General features: G+C 36.5%; 1 protein-coding gene across 1 annotated transcript in view; it reads left to right on the top strand.

Annotated features, from left to right (window-relative positions):
- The window catches only part of ABCA13 (ATP binding cassette subfamily A member 13), a gene marked incomplete at its 5' end in the record, with an annotated part of 141,735 nt that overhangs the window by 62,982 nt on the left and 55,475 nt on the right, over window positions 1-23,278 (top strand). The window contains 6 exons of the mRNA XM_084205829.1: window positions 6,166-6,412; window positions 7,355-7,444; window positions 8,023-8,095; window positions 10,102-10,220; window positions 11,198-11,285; window positions 17,692-17,800. Coding sequence (XP_084061955.1) covers window positions 6,166-6,412; window positions 7,355-7,444; window positions 8,023-8,095; window positions 10,102-10,220; window positions 11,198-11,285; window positions 17,692-17,800 — 726 coding nt within the window. The remainder of the gene's footprint in view (window positions 1-6,165; window positions 6,413-7,354; window positions 7,445-8,022; window positions 8,096-10,101; window positions 10,221-11,197; window positions 11,286-17,691; window positions 17,801-23,278) is intronic.

Below are 23,278 nucleotides of genomic sequence, written 5' to 3'. Positions count from 1 at the left end.
TCCTGTCACTGGTTTCTGGGGAGAAGAGGCTGACCCCAACCTGGCTACAGCCAGGTTTGACAGAGTTGTAGAGAATGATAAGGACCCCTGAGTGTCCTTTTCTGCAGGCTAAGCAACCCCAGATCCCTCAGCCAGTTTGCATAGGACTTGTACTCCAGGCCCTTCATCGGATTCGTTGTCCTTCTTTGGACATGTATTTTCCATTGCCACTTAATTGTGTGCCTTATGTTATTTGTACAATGTGTCTACACCCTGTGACAAACCTGGATGAAAATCTTGGCTGCAGAGTGATGTCCAAGACCAAATGCTCTTGCTTAGATAGACCTCTGTCACTGCTTGAACAACAATGCAGCAAGTCAGACTAAAGAAAATTATTTTATGCCTGAAGGCTTTTTGCTCTCTAACACCTGGATATTTTAACTTTTCTTTTGCACAAACCCACTTTACACTTCTGTCTTTCACTTAACTAGTGAAAGATATATCTCCTCTCCAGTGTGTCAGGTGTGAGGGTACTGTAAAGAATTTCTCCCTCTGAGATTTAAGGGCAGTATTATCCTACCAGTTCTTCACCCCCTTACACATTGCTGGGAGTAGATAATTCCTACTCTGTTTAGGCCTTATTTTAGGATGTATTTCTTTTAAATACAGTGATAAGTTTTAAAGGAGTTTGCCCCATTCTTTTCCTAAGCTTTTTGTGTAAAAATTAACTTTTGTTCATACCCCTTATACTAGGAAATAAAAAATAATAAAGAGCTTAAAGAGGCTCCTTTGTGAGTTCGCTAGTAGTTTTTCTGGGGACATGTTTTTAGATTGTGAGATTTGGGTGTTGGAGTTTCTTCAGTGAGAATATGCAGCACATTTTTCTGGTTACGCTGGTGAGAGTGTGAATCACATTTTTCTGGTTATGTTGGTTCTTGATTTTTCAATAGGAATCAGATGTATTATTCAAACTATCCTTTCACTGGTCTTCAGTATGATAAAATATTAAGCATGTCAGATCTTGAACAAGAATAATGTCTTAGATAAAGGAAGGAAATTGTCTAATCAGTCAACTGTCTGGTTTGAGGAAAAGGGCTTGAGAGATCTGAGTTGTGAAGGTAGTTCTTTACAAGGTTGGGGAGTGACAGACACCGATTCCTTGGCTTCAAAACATGTAAATTCTACTGATGAACTCCACAGTTGCCTAGATCTCTATTACTCTGTCTCAACACTCTTCAGGCCTGTGCAGAATAGTATTTTGGGATCTGGCACTCAGAATGTAAAGCTAAATTTTTAATTAAAACCCTACATGCTTTGCCTTCAAAAATGTTACTTAATTGGGTTAATCAATATGTATGGAGCAGGGAGAAGCTCTTAGACAGGAAATTCTTAAGATGGAAACAATTTGAATCAATGTTTTAGAAGAAATATTCACAATACCTAAAATGAAAAATAGCCTGAGGGGAGTAATGGGAGGATTTATATAAAAAAATGCCCCAAGAAAACTTCTCTTGTGAAATTCCTCCCAAGATAAATATTTTTCTGATCAGCTTTGGATAGAGACAACTCATTACTCCGTTAGATATAAGCAAGTATCAGTCACTGTATGAAACACAGATCAGATGCATTCTCTTTATACTTAACACCATCAAAGTGCCTTTTGTTCACATTCCCCACATGAAAATCTGTCTTCAAAATACTCCTGGAAACAAAATCAATACAACAATAATTTTTTATAATGAGTAGAAAAATGTGCAAGAAGAGGAAGGACATTTTTATATCTTCTAATGAAATGTTGTGCACAGATTGGTGGGCTAGCACTGCCTCTGGGTCAGTATGGTGTGTGCTGAAATGCAGAATGATGTCAGTTCACTTACTCAGCTTAGAACTACTTGTTGGCCCAAAACTTCTGATAAACCAATAAATATGTGCGGCCTCTGAATGCAACCAATGTCATGTGAGCTAGCCCACCTGTTTTGCCAGGGTATTGCAGCTCCAGGTATTACCTTCCCAAAATCTGGACCTCCTCTAAATGACTTGCCTAAATGCCAAAGTGACAGAAGTAGAATTGAAAATGTATGCCCTGGCTGTTAGTTTACCTATTGCATAGCCCATTTTTCCTTCTGCACTATGAAAAAACATTAGAATTACATTGTTTTCTTGAAGTGGAAAATACAGGAGAAAAGGATCATCTAATACCAAGTTAAAGAATTTTAAATAATTGTTTCTGCTCCTAATTCTAGAGTAGTCTATAGGCAAGGATTTTGATAATTTTTGTTTCTGGATTTTAGGCCTTGTTCTGTTTCCCTTTACCTCATATTAACCTATATATATTGGAAATTAGCATAAGTCTTGTCTGTAATACAAAGGAGAGTCTGGATGAATTGGGAAGTACAAGTTAATTGTGAACATAATTGCACTTCTGGTCGATAATTGCAATTGTAAGTCAAGCAAGACAGCTTCTAACATTTGGGTCAGGTTTTTAATTCTGTGATCTAAATTATTAATGAGGATATTTTCATAAGCTTTCTGCATAAAAATTGACTTCATAACAGAGAGGTCAGCTGGTCTTGTCTCCTAGCCTTTATCATTCTCAGTGATAATCAGAAGATGTTTTCTCATAAATGCATGCTGTTTTTATGCATTCTGACATACATACCAGATGTAGGTGGTGAATTACTTAGAAGTTTTATGAAGCAAAAATTAATTCAGTAGGTTCTAGTTGAAAGAGTGATTTAATACCTTGGGAATCTTGAAAGCCATATTGAGTCTATTGTGGAAAGCCCAATGCAGGCTACTATTCACAGTGTGGCTGCAGTCAGTTGAAGTGGTAGGATGCCTAAAGAAAACAAGTTGATCAGTACAAGCATCTATAAGAGTAGCCTATAAAGCAGTAGTGTTCTCACATCTGATAGACAGCTGCATTGAGCACATTATATCTTGAGACTGATACGGTGTCAATATAAGAGGATTTGAGACAAGCAGCAAGGTTGATTAGGAATATAAAGATTTTTATAAGTGGAGAGTGAAAGGTTGAGATTATTTACGCAGAAAATGGATTGATAACTTCTATAACCTGTCTCCTAAAGCAAGATTTAAGACCCCATCCAGTATCATCAAATAGAAAAAATTCAAAACAAGTATACAAAAATTTTGCTTTGTACCTGAGACACGAAGAAATGACGGAATTCAAGGTCGCAAAGATGGAAATTTAAGATAATTCAGAAAGATATTTTGCACCCTTTTCAGTTTGAATTTTAAACAATAAACATATGAGGTTTTAGAAAAGATAAATCACTTTAAAGTGCCTGAGTTAAACAGTCAAGCATATACTTCTACTTATAATGGTTTATTGCATCTTCTTGGAGTGTGTCTTGGTTTATTGGCATTATGAATATTGAGTAAGAGTCAGGATATTGGACAAGATGGACAATTATTTATATTCATGGTGACAATTTCTCTTCCTTTGGCAATCTGAATTAAGTTGTTATAATTTATCTCTGCTCTGTTTGTCAAGAAAAAAAGAAAGGATGACAGCTCTGATTTCCCTTTCTGTTCCCAGAAAGTAGATGTCATAGTTACCTTTCAGAGATTCAAAGGGTCAAAAGTATTGAAGACTCTTTCATTCACATATCATGTTAATGAGGTCTGGGACTAAAGAAAATATCAAATTCTGTGCTTCTTTTCTGGCATTTTGCTACTTAGATGAATGAGGGATAGTATACAATTTCAGGGATGTTGAGCTGGAAGCACTTACTGGGTGTGTTTTAGTCTAAAAACTACTACTTTGAATTTTTTTTGCCTCTGAGTGTCTCAATCTCTGTATTGTGACAACTATTGAGAGTCTTACCACGGTAATATGAAGAACTTAATGCATTCCTAAGAAGTTTTCTGCAAAAAAAATTTCTTAACAAGAGTGTCTCCTCCTTCTACTCCAATTTATGGAACAAAAAATTCCAAGCCTAAAATGTAACCCTTCTTGATCAGAGCATTTGAAAGCTGAATCAGAATCTGAATTCAGAAGCTACTTTTTTTCTCCACAGATTCAAAGCCTTAAATCCCATTTGTGTTAACTGTCAAATTAGCAAGCTATGGCTGTGATTAGAATGTCTTAGAGACAATTTCTTTTCAATGGGTTTTTCTGGGGAAAAAAGAAATAAAATTCAGTTGCAGAGTTAAAGGAATAAATACTGGAGTTTCCCCTCTTGCTGTCCCCCAAAAATAAACCCCAAATTAATTAATTATAGTCTGTTAAAATCAGAGAATATTAATGTTGAAAATGCAGGTCAAGCAGGTCAAGAGCAAGTTACTTAGTGCTATGTCCAGGCCAGTCTTGAGTTTTGATTGTTTTCTTCACAGTGAAATTTCTTTTTCTCATTTATGATATCAGAAGTTTCAAGGTACCAGCTGGTGCCTGTTCTAGCTTGTCCTTACCCTGAGCAGAGATTTTGCTCCCTGATGCCACTCTCTGCCAGAGAGCTGCTTCTGCTGCCAGGAGGTTCTCCTTGTCCCCAGTGCCTGACAGAAAAATGATTCCAGACAGGGTGGATCCTCTCCAGGTGCAGGTATGCACACAGGTCTGTGTTAAAAGGCACTGTTAGCCAGTGTTTTGCTCATTTTGGCCCCCCAGGGACGCCTTGGCTAACCAGCTGCTCCTCAGTTGGATCCAGTATCCCTGTTCCCAGCCTGCAGGGTGGTGCCTGTCTGTCCAATGGGCCTTGTCCTCCACAGCCCATGCAGCTGTGGGAGACCACATCACAGGCTTTGATAAATCAAAAGAAACAGCACACTCTGCTCACCCTTCATTCACCAAACCAGTCCTGCATTCATGCTGAGCTCCCGGGTGACACAGTGCAAATGTATCATGTTTACTTCTGGTCATTTCTTAGTTTTCATATCCTGAGTGTTATTTTCTGGAGAATTTGACATGTGACCTTCCCAGGGACTGAGGGTGATTAACCTGTATTTACCTGGAGTAATGAGTGCAGAATTTGAGCTGTTTGTTCAATTACCACAGTCAGAAATTTGGCTTGTTATCTGATTAATTTTTTCCTCCCATTTTGCCTCAATTGGCTAAAAATACTCTGTTAGAACAATGCAAAGGGTCTGGGATTAAAGTTCTGTTAACTCAGAAAAAAACTGTTCTAAGGACAGTTAATTTGAGGTTACATCAGAACTTCCATACACGTAACTGTTTAAACATGGAATGTGGAAATGCTGGTTAGAGTGTACTCAATACACAGAAGGGAAGGTAATAAGAGGCAAATCACAAGTGTTCATAAAATATAGCATGAGTTTGAACACTGTAATAAACAGGCTATTCAGTCTTGCTATGGTACAAATACCTGTGGTAGTAAATCTGTCAGACACTCTGTTATGCTGTGAGGAAGGAAGGAGGTTGAAGGACATTCAGTTGGGCAAGGCCACAGGCAAGAGACTTTGATGAGAACCTGCACATACCTAGAAGGCATTAGGGGCTAAAATGGAGGCAGAGTGATTGGTGTGATTTACAAGTGTCTGACAGAAAATGATCAAATAAAATTAAGGGTGAGTCTGTCGGGAAACTGATTGAATAAGCTGTGGAACACACTCCCATGTGAATCTGAAGGACAGCCCATGAGGTCTGAAAGCTGAATTAGCTAACAAATATTTTATCAGTCCCATATGAGCAGGGAAGTGAAGGGAATGCTTTTATGAGAATCCATGTGCTTAGCAATTGTGATGCTCTGAAGAGGATCCATTGAAATTTCTGTGGAAAAGTTGCCGTTGATTCCAGTCAGGGTAGATGAAGACATTGGTGTGAATATAGGCCATGTTTGTCAGAGTAATTTGTCCAGGAACAAAGGTGGCAATGCACAAGGAATGGTTGAACCAGCTGAGGATCACAGGGAGTACCTTGGGAAAATAGTATTCAGTAAGCCATTGCCTGTGCATGGGAACCTACAGAGATGCGTTAACTGAGTATCTGTTTTCCCCCATAGGAAGAGTTAATTAGTTAATTGGTTATGCTTGGAAGCGGTGTGGTATGGGGCCACACTATTCCATTCAGGAGAGCAAGCTAGGCTTCTGTAGTTTGATTTTATTACAGCTAAAAGACTGTCATGTTCTATATTGACAATGTAACACGTGAAAGTTCAGTTTGGTTTTCCTTGTTTGTCAAGAGGTTGTTTTCTTTGTCTCACTTAGATATTTCACTTGCGGGAGCCTCGAGAGTGCATGGAGCCCGCCTTGTTCTCACACAGATTGTTGCCCTTCTGATGAAGAGGTTTCACCACACAAGACGAGACTGGAGAGGAAGCCTGTCAAATGTGCTGCTGCCCGTCCTCTTTGTCGCACTGGCAATGGCCTTGTTCAGTGTGAAGCCGCTGGCTATCGATTATCCTTCTCTCCAGCTGACACCAAGACTTTACGGCAATGCAGAATCCTTCTTTAGGTGAAGGGCTCATCTGTCATCATCAATATCCGGGGCTCTGGAACCTTTACCCTTGAGTTCTCCTATTTCAAAGACCTTCCTGTATTCTAGAAAAAATGATAGGTTACTTTTTACAATAGTTATGTGGTGGTTTTTTTAGATGTTTAGTATGCTTTCATAGATTATTATAAGTGAAAGATAAATTTAGAAAAGCTTTGTATGAAGGATTTTCTGTAAGAAAGGGCAAAGACTTTGGAGAAGATTGAACTCAAATCAATACCAGCCATGACCATTTATATGTAAATGAACAAGTGTATTTGAACAAGCATATTTGAACAAGCCTTTGCATGCTTCATTTTAAAAAATTGCTTAGGCCTGAAGTTATTTTCTCGAAAAAATTCATGGTTTTGAAAATACCCCACAGTATTTACAAAGCCTGCTGCTTTTCTTACTTAACCTAATTTCTAAATGTTCAGCTTCAAAACCAACTAGATTATTTGTTTATTTATTTATTTTTAATGCGCAGTATCTATAGAATTAATCAATATAGAGTGCTAATCACACATATAGTTGGGAATATAGAGATGAACATAGCAAGATGCTGTTTGAATTTATAGATATAATACAAATTTATTTTATAAGCATTAAAACACTTTAGCTATGCCAATAGCTAGAAAGGCATGACTATAAGGAGAAGGATGCCCATGGGTAGATGTTGAGATTTGTTTAGCCATAATTGTAATGAATTTTCTTTACATGTTCACATAGAGTATTTAGAGCTGAAATTATTGTGGTATGTTTACTATGCATGGATTTTACAGTCCTTTAACTTCTTGGAAAATACATAGGACCTTGAAACTGAAGGTTAATAGAGCTAGACATATTAACATGTCTTTCTTTCTTTTCTTTTTTTATTTTTCTTTCCCCTTCACTCCTTATACCCCTCTGATCCTCTTTGAACAGCACTGAAGATGATAACCTAGGAAAACTTTCTCAGGTTCTACTGGGACATTTCTCTGATTGGGACCACAGATGCACACATTCACAACATGGGTAATTGTAACTAATGTAACTCCTTAATTTAAATATCAAACATTTAAATTTTTTTTTTCTGTATCATGGATTATCTTAGAGTTTTTTTGGCAACATGGAGTTAGTGACAAATCACTTCTGATAAAGGAGCTGGCATCCAGGTGAAGATCAAAGTAGGCTTTACTGTTAAAGGTCTGATCCATACACCTTAAAAGTCAGTGGCAGTTTTCAAATAAATTTCAGGATGATTTGGATCAAGCCTTGCGTCTATATGAAGGATGAATAGTCAATAAAGAAAATATTTGTTAGGGAGCATTCTAGATTTCCAAATTCAGGAATGAAGTGGTGACAAAACTTTAATAATTGCTGCAAATATGAGACATGAATCTAATTTGATGCCTATATAAATATTTTTAATAAATCAACTTTGATAAAAGTGAGTAAAATTTGTATCACTCTAGACACAGCTACTGCTGTGATCAAATACCAAGAATGTGTTAATATGCCAGGTCTGCTCATTGCTCTCTGGATTTCTTCTGTTAAATGACATATTCCTTTCATTTCCTAGTTATAATTTTTATTACATTTATTCCTATTAGAAAAAATAATTCATGCTGGCAGACAGAACCTACGTCACCTCAGGATTCATGCAGATGTGTGTCTGAACAGGAGGTATGTAATTTTTTATTTACTTACATATGTAAGTAAAAAGGTATGTGTGTATATTACTTCTAATTCCTTGGCTGCTTTTTTTGAAGGGCTGGTGAAAACGATGAAGAAATAAATCCTCACAGGTCTGACTTTGTTATGATTGGAGGTTTACTTCTGTTCACCTAATGAAATTGTACACAGTTTTCTTGTTTACATATATATATATATATGAACACATATATGCACTAGAAATGGCTATAGATTGATCTGAAATTACATGACCAGAGACAGCTGAACTATTTTCAGCAGATGCGACTTACTTTAAATATATTATAGGACTCTGATTAAGAAAAGCCTCCATATAAAACGAGGGGAAAACATAACACTGCTATAACATCTGGAAGACTACCTACTTTCAGAGGGAAGGGTGGGTGAACCTAGCTGGTAGAACCCACCAGGGAATTTACACATGAATGACATTTAATTGTTAGAGTTTGCTTGTGGTTTGGATTTTGGATTTCAAAAGATAACAGGCTTCAGAAAATGAAGGATTTTTAATAACTTAATGAATTTCTGACCTTCTTAATGAATTATTTTTCCTGCTGATTTGCTCTGAGTTGAGTAATAAACAAAAATATGAAACTCTGTCTGAAGTGACAAATGTATTTCCCCAACAAGGAATATCCTACAAAAAAATTTTCTTTTGTTTATAAAGATATAATTATATAGAATAAGAGTCGCATATGAAATATAGCAATACGATTTTGGGAAAAATGGAAGGAAGAAACTTATTTTTTACTTTTCTGGACAAGGAATAGGTTTGCCTCTTATGAAATAAATAGGGCAGGAGATCTTTCTCCTTTTTAATGCCTTTATTAAAAATCAGCTCTGGTGGGAAGAAGTGACGGGTTGCGCTCACGCCACTGCTGCTTCCAGGAGTGGCATGGAGGAGGAGGAGGAAAAATGCAGCTTTGTCAGCTGGTCTGCAGGCAGAGCTGGGGGTTCCGTCCTCACTAGAGCACCAGGAGATTCCCACCTTTTTGGTTTGACATTCAGGGTCCTCTTTCTGGCCAATGTCTTTTTAGGTTATGGTGGAAGGTAAAAGGGGAATTCTCAACAATAGGGAGTTAAGGACAACTATTAACAGGTGGTGACAACATGAAACTATCAGCAACGAACAGTTAGAACTCCCCCCTGGCAGCAACTGGCCCAACCTGTGAACTCTGCACCTTTAAAAAAATGGGCAACTTTCCTACTCATAACATCTAATACTCAAGAGACTTAAAATACAAGAAGGTTGAATAAAATACAAATGGGAACTTTCACAGGGAGAGGTCTATTAACCATGAAAACTGAAAGAAGTCACTTGACAGTGGAGGCAGAACTTCTATCTGTGAGCTATGTAAAAGCAATCTTTGGAAGTGAATTTTTATTTTTTGTAGGTTTGAGACAACAAATAATCATTAAAATTTTTCAGTTGATTGACATTAAGTACTTTGTAAAGCTTCTGAGATAATTGAGTCGAATATTTGTCATCTTTTCTTTGGTTGTGAGAATGTCCCACTGAATCATTAGAAGACATCTTCCTTTATTCTTCTCTTCAGCTCATCAATGAAATTTTTAGAAGCTTATAACATTAATTAGAATTTTGCTTTCATCTCATATTTATCTGGTGCCTATTTTGTGTTTCTTCTCAGGAAAAAAAAAATAAAAAGCAGTCTTGCCTTTTTCATTGCTGTAAACATTCCTAAGCTTATATGCAAGTTTTGATGTTTTCAAAACAAACTGACTGACAAGGCTGCAAGAGAAATCAAAGGGATTTCTAATGTGTAGGTGGCACAATCATTTGAGTTGCCTTATAAACATAAAAATATTCATAATTTATTGAAAATCTGTTAAAGTTGGGAAAGGCAAATTGAGTTAAAAAGGAAATGCTGTAAAATCGACATCAAATCCAAAAACAAGGCCAAACGTAGTGCCACTGCTTTTAAAAAGTGCTTTACTTACTTTTTGTTTACTTTTTTCAGATGTGCCCAACTTTCAATACTTCTGCTCCCTATGTGAAGAACAAGAAAGGACATATTTTATATAATCTTTCAGGGTTCCCTGTGGAAGAGTATTTAGTGAGGTCTTCTAACAAAACAAGGTAACCTTAAAATGTCTAGCCTTTCTTTATCCTCTGTGTATAAACCCCACAGTCCTTCCTGATCCAAAGCATAGACATCTGTCACTGAGAATATAAAGGGTCATTGTCTTTATCTGGTGATTGTTATCAAGGTATAGAGTTAGGCTGCAATTCAAGGTAACATGAAAGACCCTCAATGGTCACATCTCAGAACTTCCTCCAGTAGCTGCATGATGATCAGCTCTAGGCATACTCTGGAGTTTCTTTCAGGTAGTGAGCTATTTCAGCATCTCAGAGATGCATATCTAAATTATGTTGTTCACCAGGTGTACAAAATAATTTCCATTCCTTGGAGACTCAATCAAACAGAAGTGGATATGCTCCAATTGATATTTTCTTTGAAGTTAAAAGGGCTGGTGTGCCCCTGGCAATACTTCATATTCTGTGATGTCAGCAACAGAGGTTATCTGCTGTATTTTGAAGTTTATTTATGTGCCTTTACAACTCAACCACTGCTGATAATGTAAGTGGAAATATTAGACCATGTGTGGTTTTATCGAGAAGAAGAAAGTGTTAGCCATTTGTATATTAAAAGAAGGGGCATCTGATTTGATATCAATAGAGGTAAGCATCTTTGGATGAAAGATCTGAGCTAATATATGAATGATATAGGAAGAAATAAAGCTGGTCAAGATGCTTCTGAGGTCAGTAATACCTCACTTGCTCACAACCCTCCCTGCTGTTCAAAGATTTCAGCTTTCAGAAAGAAAAAATTCTTATCTAAGGGAATACTTTTACTGGAAAAAAGCCAATAATATTCACCTGATTAAAAACTATATTGTCTCACTTCTTTTTAACAAGGAAGTGTTTGTGAGGGGTGAAGTTTTACTTTCAGTTGAAAAATAAAGCATTATTGTACCTTTCCCAACTTTACCCTTGCAAGAAAACTGCAGAGCTTAAGGCAGATAACTTTTTGTTACTTTAATTTCTACTATCAGGTATGGTGGTTGGTCTTTTGGAGGGACGAAAACAATTGAACTTCAAAATAAAAAATTGAATAACACCAAATCTCAGCCTCTGGCTAAGGTAAGAGTTGCATGTATGTGTGCACATCTGTATGTATGTATTGATTACCTTTTCAGGCTTCAGACATCATAGCACTTAGAAATAAAAAATCATTACATGAAATCCTTGCACTTGAATAATTGGGAAAAAAATCCTGTCTCTTATTGTCTAACTCTGTTCATAATTCTCAAAGTCATCTCCTGTGTTTGAGAAATTGTTTTAAATGAGTCAAATTATATGCCTTTTTTTTCCCCAGTAAACTCATTTTAGAATTTATGTTTAAAATTTACTTTTAGATAGTCAGCCAAATAATATTTTTTGTTTGTAATCTGTAAAAAGCCAATGTCAGAATTGGCTAAAATGCATTGAACATCACAGTAATGGGTTGCTGTTGATGCTTTTTCATGCCTACAAGGGATACTTTACTTTGCTTCATTTCTCTCACCACCCTCCCCCTAAGAGTAAAGACATCTTCCAGGAGCAGCTCCTTCTGCGTAATGAGCATACTATTCTTTTCTCCAAAAAACCTTTCTAAAATGTTCCAAGGGAAATAAAATCCCCTGCCACTGGTAAGTGCTTGTTAGCCTCCAGGTCTCATCCCAAGTTTTCACAATATGGAGATACTGAAGCTCTCATGGCCACTGCATACCAAAAGGCCTTAAGGAAAAGCCCTTTGTTTCAGTTGTGCTTAGAATAATCCTTCTTTGATTTTGGGGATTCATTCAAATGTAGATGCTTTACAAGTAGAAGAGCAGCAGTCTTGGAGAAGTATTGATGCATATCAGTGAGGGGTCTCTGTTTTTGAATTTGAGGCAAACAAATTTTGTTAAGAGGAAGCTGTGCATTTTCCAGATTCTAGATAAGGATATGAAAGAAAGATACTTCTGCCTTTAATTTTTTAAAATGTAAATATAGATTTTATTTGCTCTTATAAAAGAAAGAAAACAAGGAACAGCATAAATAAGCTCCATCCCAAAATCCATTTTGAGACAAAGTGTTAGGAAAACCAGATTTTCTTCAGTCCAATATTATTTCATGCTTAGTTTTGCAAAATAACTTGCTGTTTCTAATGCCTTTTCCATACAATTTGTTAGAAATCTCCGTCTTTTATATACAAATCTGAGCATATACAGATTTTCATTTTGGTAATTTGTAATCTCTCTTCTAGTCCCATGTATTTTATAGGTTTGAACTCCAGTTCCATCATTCCTTCATGAGAAACCTGAAAGTTTTCAGCAATATTTTTTTTCTGACTTCCAATTTTTCCAGTGTATCTTTAATCATTTCAGATTTTTGTTTTGACATGCTTTCACTGTGGTCCTTTTTTTTTTTAGTGTGTTTGGTATAGAGCACCACCTGCCATCAGGACAGGGATAAATTATAGTTATACTCTTAGTAAGTAAGCTTCATATTTCAGACCCAAAGCAAATAGTGGAGTAAATTTATAAAGGGCACTGTGTTATCTAAAGCATCTCTTGGAAATGTCTTTCAAGGGATGCAATGTCAAGTTATTGCATTAACCTTTCAGTAACTAATGACCAGATTTTTACTTTGACCTTTCAGGTCTGTTCATGAGACAGTGAATGTACCATTTACATAGCCTGGTATGAAGGAAAATGAGAAATTTGCATTTGAAGAGAATTACTGTATGATTCACTTCATTTTAGAAAATTTTTGAATCTTTTTATATTCTTTTCCAGTACTTGAAAAGCCAACAATTTTTTGTGTTCAAATTAAAAATATTTATTTAGTAAGTATTTTACTGCACCTAATCATACTGTGCTCTGTATCCTACATACATGGTATGTGCGTGCACATGAAGAATGTGTATATATGCATACAAGAGAGAGAATATATCCACAGCATGACAAATAGGGCTGATTAAAAACATTGATTATTGGCATTCATTGACGATTGGTGCTATGTAGCAACAGCACAACTTCTCAAATTTTTTGTATTTTCTTGACTGTATATTCTTTGGCTTCCTTTGGTAATATGGCCAAAAATTTGTTCCATAATAGCTTCAGAGTTGCTGGTTTTTATAACACAATGAAATGTAGGAAGAATGTGGGGTAATTTTAAATATTGCCAAAAGGGCAAATTGTTGTATTCCCGTGTCATTTGGAAGAGTATATTTTTCCAATCCCAAAGGCTGGGACTTGAGGCTTTACAGTACAGTACTTGTATAAGTGTCCAGAGGAGAAAATTACATCTTTCTAGTTTAATATCAATCATTAATCTGGTCCAGCAATGCTGAGGGACTTTTCTGCTCCTTCTCATCCTTTTTTCTTGATAGGCCATATGTTAGCTGAAATGTAAGTCTAGCTTTATTCTGGAATATTAATAGCAAGTAAAAGATTATGTAATAATGTAAAACATGTCTTCATAGAACTTCAATCTGATGTGGTGAGGGGTTGTGTTTTTCCTTGGGAATGAATCTTCCTAACTATGAATAAAGTAAAAATTAATTATATTGATGTATATAGTTTTCTATTCCTCAGATCTTTTCTGCGCTCTGTAAATAATTACCTGTGTGGCACAAATAAATATGAAAGATGTTTCAGCTAGAGCTAGTACATTTCCTTTTTTTATATTTTACCTTTGCTAATAATTTTGAATAAGAAACAAGTCTTTAGAAAAAAGACTTAAATATGCCTTCTGGTGAAATGAACAACCTTAAATGTCCTTTTTTCCTGTTTATAATAAATTAAATATTCATTTGGTTATTTCCTCATGGTTTGATTCAGTTACATAATGCAGCTTGGAGGCTAATTCCAATTAACGTGTTGGATATTGAAATATATTGTTACACACAATGCTCTATTGTGGTATTCATTTCAATACTGGTTGCATTAATTTATTTCAAAGGTACTCTCTGAATATTTGTGGCCTTTCCCCTACCTAAATTAAATGCAGATGTGTTGTCAGAATTTTGCTTTGTTGTTTTTTTAATTGCCTTTTTTTTTTTCCAATGCAACGGACACAATTGCAATGGAGTTTGATTATGTAGTATGTATGTATATAAAACTTTCTATTCTGTGAAAGCCTTTCAAAAAACAATAGAATTGGAGATGGGTGTATGGGGCTGCGAAAAAGACAGGTTACCCTCGATCACTTGTTTCTGTCTTTTTGCTCTGATTGCTACTCGCACAGGAGGTCCTGCAGTGCAAAGATTTTCAGTTTTTCTTGTGAATCTTAGGTTTTCTTTCACTACCTTTTGTTAAAGACTGCTCTTGTTGATTAATGAATGGGAGATCTAGTTTGTGGAATAGTTTGTGGGAATTATTATATGAACTGGAGAAGAACAAAGGAATTTCATGACTTTGCAAAGAGGAGAAGACGTTAGAGTTTGTTCTTTTTTCTTTTCTTTAAATGTGGGGACATAGGGATTTGAGACATTTGAGTACCATGTGCCATTACATTACATGGCGCATGGAAGACATCCAGGGGATCAGGCACAGCCAATGTGGATTTATGAAAGGCAGGTCCTGCGTTGATCAACCTGACCTATGGCAAAGTGACCTGCTTACCAGATGAGGGAAAGGCTGTGGATGTGGTCTGTCCAGACTTCAGTAAAGCATTTGATTGACACTGTCTCCTACAGCATGCTCCTTGTACAACTGGCTTCCTGTGGCCTGGATGGCTGACTCTTTTGATGGCTAAAAAGCTGACTGTTTGGCTGGGCAAGAGAGCTGTGGTGCTACATCCTCTTGGAAAAGCTGGTCACAAGCTGTGCTCCCCAGGGCTCCGTTTTGGGGCTGGTCCTACTTAACATCCTTATTGATGATCTGGATGTGGGGAGTGAGAGCCCCCTCAGTAAATATGAAGATGACCCTAAGCTGTATGGGGGTGGGTGTTGATCTGCTTGAAGGTAGGAAGGCTTTCCAGAGACTTGTCAGACTCAGTCATTGGGCGGAGGACAGCTGCACGAGGTTCCATAAGGTGAAATGCTGTGTCCAGCACTTGTGTCCCAGCAGCCCCATGCAGCGCTACAGGCTGGTGGAGAAGAGGCTTGAGAGCTTTTTGGCAGAAAAGGGACCTGAGGGTTCTGTTTGACCACCAGCTGAATATGAGCCAGTGTGTGCCCAGGTAGTGACATCTTGGCCTGTATCAAGAATAGTATAGCCAGCAGGACCAGGGCAGTGATTTTCACCTTATATTCAGCATTGGTGAGGCTGTACCTCAAGTACTGTGTTCAGTTCTGGGCACCTCACTTGAAAATAACACTGAGGTGCTGAAGCGTATCCAAAGAAGGGCAGCGAGGCTCGTGAAGGGTCTATAGAATATGTCTTATGAGAAATGGCTGAGGGGAAGGGGTTTGTTTAGTCTTGAGAACAAGAAGCTCAGGGGGCACCTCATTCCTCTCTACAACTCCCTGAAAGAAGGCTGTAGTGAGATGATGGCTGGCCTCTTCTGTTGTACCTGCAGAGAGAGCAAGAGAAAATTGTCTTGAGCTGAAACAGGCAAGATTTAGATTAGGTATTGGGAAAAAAATCACTGTTACGAGGGTCAGGAATTGGAACAGTTTTCCCAGGGAGCTGATGGAGTCATCTCTGGAGGTGTTAAGGAAGTTTTTGGATCTGATGTTGGGTGATGTTGTTTAGTGTTCCAGGAGTTACAGTGGTAGTGCTGGGCTAGCGGCTGGACTTGGTGATGTTAAAGGTCTCTTCCAACCTTGATGATTTGATGATGCTGTTGAGATTTCAAGCAGTTGTGAATACCACATAAAGAAGAGTAGAAAACGTGAAAGATAGTGCAGGCAAGCATAATGGCAGATCATAGCTGCTAATTTTTTACAAAATGGCTAACAGAGCTGGTGGCAAAGAAGATTAAAGGGTGAGAGGCAGAGAAGAAATGACAGCGGACCTCAGAGTGGTTCTTGGAATTACGATCTAGGATAGATGGGAGGAAATAAAACAGACTCAGAGTATTGTAAACCTCACCTCACAAAAATGTGGAGATTCAAACAAGTAGGTAGTCAGGAGAATTAATCAGAAGAAAATTATTAAGAGAAGGAAACAGAACTGAAGATAAGGCAGCCTACACTGGGAAATATAGAGGAGAATGTGTCAGAAAAAACAGCCATAGTCTGGAACTAGGGTCCAAGTAAGGATTGTAGTTTGATAGTATAAGAAAAAAAAAGTCAGAATCATCTGCAAGTAAATGAGAACAGCATCAAGGAATGATAGGAGAGTCTTTAGGGAAGTTTCTAAGATGTAACGGTAGAGATGGTAATTCTAGGAACTATGAAATTAAGAAACCTGAAGTCTTGGAAGAGGAGCGTTAAGGCAAAAAAGATGTATATTAAATCCTGTTCCCTTTGCATTATTATTCAGAGTCCAGAGAGACAATGAGAATAGCCCTACCTAGGATGTACAAAATGCAGAGTACAAACAGCTGATATCAAAGACAGAAAAGTTAGGAGTTTTTCAACTGTTTAAAAAGAAAGGGGAGAAGAAAGGGTGCTATGATGTGAGAAATGGATAGTAATCAGATGGTTTTAAATGTCACTGAGACTGAAAATAAACATCCATAATAATTTGACTTCGTTTTCATGGTGGATAATATAGATTCTAAGGCACTCTGATTAACAGTAATGGGTGATAAGAATCCATTTCTAACTGCAGAGGAAACTCAAACCTCAGTATATTTGGTTTCGGGACAAATCAAGCTCTCAGCAATGGTTTTATCAAGTAGAAGTGAGGATTAAGAGTACTTTATCAAGTCAGGGTGAATCTGCATGATCTGAAGATAAAGTATATGTTACAACAGAATTGTTTCCCTGTATTCCTCAGAGACCTTGGCTTGTCTTGTCTGCCTTATGGTTTGTCTGCATCAATTTCCTCCATGTTTAACAAGCCACTGATGCTGAATCATAATGCAAAGTGAACAGCTTTGTCTATGGAACAGCTTCATACCTTGTAAACAGTGCCTCCTTGATTCTTTCTTTCCCCCTCTTTCTAGAATACTCTCTTCCTAGATACTTTATGCTGTGTGTCATATGTAGGGATTATTTGGAAAAGTCTCTTTGGAAATTCAATAATTCTTCCAATTCAAACAATAGTTTTACTCATCTTTTTGCATTTTTTATCAAACTGGCAGGTGTTATTTTCACATTTTTATCCCTCTATTTGTTCAACCACATGTGTGTAAAGGAAGGGAGACATAGTGTTCTATTAAATCAGAGAATCTCAATTTAGTAATAAACATAGGTGTACAGCTCCAACAATAGAAAACCGCTGCATGCTGTTGAAAGACTTATGCAAATCAACCAACTCTGTTCTGCCTGGTTGACTTTCTTCTATAAATAAATGTCATAACAAAAGAATTAGATATCCTTCATGCAATTCTTAAAGGTATGTGAGCTTTCAGATCAGCATGCAGATTGAACTAATTTTTGATTGACATTTTCCATTCTTTCTTCCAGGTGTGGTATAACCAAAAAGGTTTCCATTCACTGCCATCCTACTTAAATGAACTCAATAACCTCATTCTGTGGCTGAATTTACCTTCTAATGTGGATTGGAGACAGTATGGTAATGGTCTTTCTTTGTATTTATTCATATGTTTTGGAAAGTAGTTTTTAAATAAACTATAATAATTATAAGCATGAAAATTTTTCAGTTTACAGTAGGATTTCAGAGTTCAATTTCTTTGGAGGACTGTAAAGTGAAAATTTAAATTACAGAGAAAGTTTTTGTGGAGAATATAGTGCACAGTAAGGTAAAATTTGAATTTAAAGCTCAACATGTCATATGAGTTCCTTACAAAGACATTCCCGTGGAATAAGTAAGTGTAAATTGGTTTGGGATGTTAGTCCCTCTGAAACTGCTGCTAGGGCTTACTTAAATGGCATGACTAAGGCACAACAGACTATGGAATTATAACTTCTTTGGCACTTTGCTATATCTCCTTATATAAATATCCAGGGTAAATCCAGATTAGCCTGCAAATTCACAGAACAATGTGATGTTTCACATCATTCTGTTACTCAAGCAACAGGAAAGACTACTGTATAATATTCTTGTACAAAAAAAAAAGAGCAATTAATGTATCTGGCACATGAAATCTCTGATTCAGATATCCTGAACTTTATAAAAATTTGTTAAAGTAAAAATTTTATGAACTGACATCTCAAAAAATGACTGCTGCCAAAGACTCAGCTGCTAACACAGATGATGTGGGTGTGGAAATCTAGTTTGAAATCTGGGCTTGATTAACTTCACAAATTCGTGTTAACTTCTATTCATTCCAGTTCCTTTCATTCTTAAAAATTCTGTTAAATAGGAATTTGGTTTAGGGAAATTTAAAAAGTGCTTTTGACCAATTTTTAAGAGTTCTTGTAAAATTAGGATGGTTTTCTGTAACGGCAAAATGATTTTAAGTGTTTTTATCATGAAGAAAGAAGGCGAAATCCGTGAAAATGGGGAAGGAATAATGAGAATCTAAAACCAGAGATCCATTAAGAAAACTTTCTGGCATGTCCAAGAAAAAGAGTTATGGCTTGCTTTTATGATGGCTGGTGTTTCATTTTTCTAAATTAATTATGAGCATGGATCAAAGGTAGTATGTTTACACAGAAACTTTGAATGGAATGAAATCAGATATTTTAATGAGAATTTTTAATAGAAATTAATTTTTAATCAACTTTCCCTGCACTTCATGAGTCTTACTGATGCTAGCTTTTTTTCTATATCATTAGATATCTCATTCTGGACCTTAAATGTTTGTGTACCCTTACTTTTATATCTATCATGGAGAATCAGGGTTTGCTGTCCTGCTTGCACTCAGAGAAAATGATAGCTATCCCAAAGATTGTGGGAATGATTTATTTTTTGTTATTGCACAGCAGTGCTAAAGAATTACTTCAAGTCTGGTACTGACATCCGTACGAGTATGGGCTCATTGTATAATCTTGTGGCAGAATATGTTAGCTGCCTGCAAAGAGTTTACTCAAGCTCTACCTAAGAACTAGAAAGTAATTTATTTATTTCTACATCTATTGGAGGAGTGCAATGAAGATGGACTGATTATGCTCTTGAGGCATAATGCAGAGGGAACTGTGACAGAAATCTTGGGAAGATAGGTCAAGTTACCTACCTAGATGTCTGTATATATGTATTTGTTTGTGTACTCGTGTTTGTGTGTGTACACACATGTATATGTGTGTATTGTTTGTGGAGACCAATATATATGTATATTTTATTTCTAAAAAACAGTTTTCCAGTGCTGTATGGGCCGCCTGAACTCAGTTCACTTTGATGTTTAACTTTCTCTTATTTAAAGGATATTGTTCTAACAGAGATGAACTATTCATGTGCTTTTGTTACTCAAATTGCTATATGCAGTCCTGTAAGTCAGCAGTTGGGAGACCACATACTGTGCTCTAAGACTGAAATCTATTCTTTTTGATTTTTTTTTCTTCTTCCAAACTCTGTTTATTGGCAAGGTCAGTTCTAGAATATTGTTGGAAATTGCTGTGAGGAAGCTTGTTAAGATGTTGCAGAGCCATGGCTTTGTAGTTCTGCCTCGCATTAATGACACGCTATTTCACAGAACAACTTTTTTCCTGTCAACAAAACCAGCGTTTCTCTATTACTTTTAAGTGATATAAAAATAATTCGGTGCTTTAAAATGAACTGTAAGGACACAGTCTCTTCTTCCTTCACAAAAAAAGAAAAGCTTTACAGGAAGAAGCTTACTACAACAGAGTAGAGCACTGCCATGGATGTAAACAATAGCAGCAGCTGTCATATTGAAACAACCTTGAGCGAGGTCAAGAAGATCGACCACCTGTTTAAGTGCTTGTACAAAAGCTAAGAAACCCTTTCACTTTGCAGTTATATCCCGTGCCTATTTCTTGAACATGAACCCAGTAGGAGTTCTCCCAAGATCTTTGGAGGAGGGAAGAGCCATTACAGACCATATGCTGAGTTCTCCCTGCTTTGCCCATTTTCATGTAAAGATGTCTGTTAAAGAAAATATGTGCGCCCAGTGGTGGTGCACGCAACTAGATGGAGCAACAGAAATTGGTCCAATCAGTTTATGTCAGTTTAGTGTAGTAAATGGATCAGATGTCTCTTTTGGAACAGCAGTTGAGTAATACTTCTTGTATAAAAATACTTCACTTTCTCTATCATATGGATATTCACCCCTACCTTCATCATCATGTAAGTCTATGATCCCAGTGTGGGAAAAAGTCATCTGTCTCAACTCTGGAAGAAATCAAATGCATTCTGTTTTCTAGAGGGTTATAAATTCAGGGGCACATGTTAATAAATTAAACTTTAAAAAGTTAGTAAGACACTTCAACAGTGAAAGTAAAATATGCTGGATTTTTGTTCAAACTCTTGTTTTCTAATCTTTTTCTGAAATGCTGCATTCTTGCAAATAAGTAATGTAATTGTGAGCAAATAAAAATGCAATAATGAAGTAAGAAGAATAAAAAAAATAAAAAGCAAAAAATTTTTGCTTAAGCTTAAGATAGAAATTTTGATCAAGTAAAAATGTTATAATATTTTTCACACCTAATTGTATAATATTGAGTCAGAATGTGGTTATTATGCTGGAGTATAGAAGAAGGACTATAATCTCACTCTTAGGGTAAGGCTATATAAAGAAAAAAGGAATGGTTGTCGTCTATAATTTTATCTGTAAAGTAGAACGGTCAAAAAAAGTTCTTACATCATTGTTCAAAGAACAAAAATGTCTCAGTATAGAAGGGCCTTTTGCAATGCAGCTGCCCCATCTTAGGATTCATACTGAAGTCACTGATTTTTTAAAAAAGCTTTCATATTAGGATTCATTGTAGCTTTCATGTAGCATCCTCATTTATTTCAGATTCAATTCTTCAAAGGGAAGAAGGGATCAAGGGAGTCATTTTCAGCTGAATTTTGGTGGAAAGTGGCTGTATAGTTTCCTGAATGCTTTGCAAATTATAACTTTAAACCTTATTACAAAGGAAACTGTGAAATGGCCTTTGGATGGAACCTTCTTAACCATGTCTAGTTAGTGGGGGAAACTAAAATAGAAACTATTAATGATGGTGCTGCCTGTGAAATTCTCCATATAAATTGTAATTTTCAGATATATATATATATATACACACTATTCATTTTTTCTAATACATAATATTTTATTTAATCTGAAATAAAATGTCTTGAATAAAGAAAGTTAGTTTGGTCTTCTATTCAAGTCTGCCACAATAATGGTATTTAGAATCAGTGGCACAGATGTAAACTGATCTATGTAGGCAACATTCAGCATGACATAGCAGACAGTTTACAAAGGAATGCCAAGAGACACATCCAGAAAGTGTACCTAAGGACAGCTCTGACTAACCTACAGTGATGGCATACAAGCTTGAAGACCTTTAAGGTTTTTTTAATTTGGATTTCTTCAACTGATACTGAAAAAGTGTTTCTGGGTTCATATCACTTCCCTCTTTTTTACTGAAAAAACACAGATTTTGAAGCGTATTTATGTGGAAAGTTGCACGCAAGGGGGATGGACTGGACTACCAATGTCTTCTGTTCTTTATCATGTACAGGATGGAAGCATCCAGCTCTAAAGTTATGACAAATTATGCATGCCTTTGTTTTCTGACTGAGGGTCAACGGGTGTAGATGTGAGGTAAAAGATCTGGAGCACTTTCTCTTGAAGGCACAGATTGAAGACTATTAGTAAGATGTTGGTGTAGGGGAAGGTGTCCTGAGTTGTGCAGCTCCTGAATGGCAACAGGGCAGGATGCAGAGAGTTCACAGCAAGCTTGTCTAATGTGAATTCATTTTCCTTTTTCCTGTGAGCTTTCCTGTCCAGAATGAAGAAGTATAGTATTTTATTGTACAAAATATTACAGTCCTTATAATATTTATGAAGAATTTATTTCACTCTTTTAGGAATGTCTTTTTAACAAATTAGAATCTAAAATCAAGAACAATGTAAGGAAAGGAGTAGGATTGTTCCACCTGGAAGGGAGAATACAAAAGGGAAATCATAGAGAAGCTGAAGAGGGTGCAATGAATAGTTTACTGCTTCTTCTGCTATTAAGCATGTAGCATGGGGCTCCTAGTGTCATTTTCAAAGTAAATACACTCTCCTGCCTGGGTCCCAGCTGTGCTACTCCTGAAATTTATAGTTAAACTATAAAACTCTGACTACTTCCCATCTCTTTTTTCCACAGTAATGTGACTTGCAGGACTGATAAAAATGTCCTTGTTCTCAGTGGTATAAAAAAACCAAAGTCTTTCATTGAGCAATACAAGAGATGACAACTGGGCCTTTTAAATTAATGAATGACAAAAATTAGGGGAAAAAAAAAGACACACCAAAAATGTAGTCAACTATAGGCAAAACAACAGAGAAAAGAAAGAAAACGAAGCTTCATAGCTGAAAAAGCCAAGAAATTATATTAGCATTCCCGAATTGCTTTTGCTTGGTTTTGGAAAGGTTGGAATGTGTGTGTCTGTTACAATTTTTCACCTCTGCCCATAAAAAAGCCTAAGTCATCGCTGTAAACACAATGTGACCAACTGCATGCTGAGGACATAGATGAAGGATATTTTAGGATGATAAAGAAAGTTTTTGTTGTGATTAAGTCAGGAGAATATAATTGCAATCTGCAGATGTGGAAGTAATAAGTTTTATACTGAGAAAATTTATGAAAAGGAGCAGACAGAGTTAGTGCTGAATCATATCATATTTGGTGTTATTGCCTGGCTTGCTTTTCCCTTGTGAATACTGATATAGTAAAATTTGTCCTGAGGGCTGTTCACACAAGGCTTGTAAGTACAGTCCTTAAAAAAATCCTTGCATAAACACCAGAAGCATCTGTTTAATAGGAGCTTTATAATTTAAAACTTCTTAGTTTATCTGTCATTTATAGTTTTTAAGTCCTCAAACATGGAAGAGAGTGTTCAACTTAATGAGCCTCATTATAGCAGCTTTGCATAGTAAGAAGGCATATAAAGGCAAGAAAGTATCAATAAGTACATTTTGCATCATTTTAACAGCTG

Source organism: Fringilla coelebs (genome assembly GCF_963513975.1).
Source record: "Fringilla coelebs genome assembly, chromosome: 1".
Lineage (NCBI taxonomy): Eukaryota > Metazoa > Chordata > Aves > Passeriformes > Fringillidae > Fringilla > Fringilla coelebs.
The sequence above is the reverse complement of the archived record's forward strand: the minus strand, read 5'-3'. Positions and strand labels throughout refer to the sequence as shown.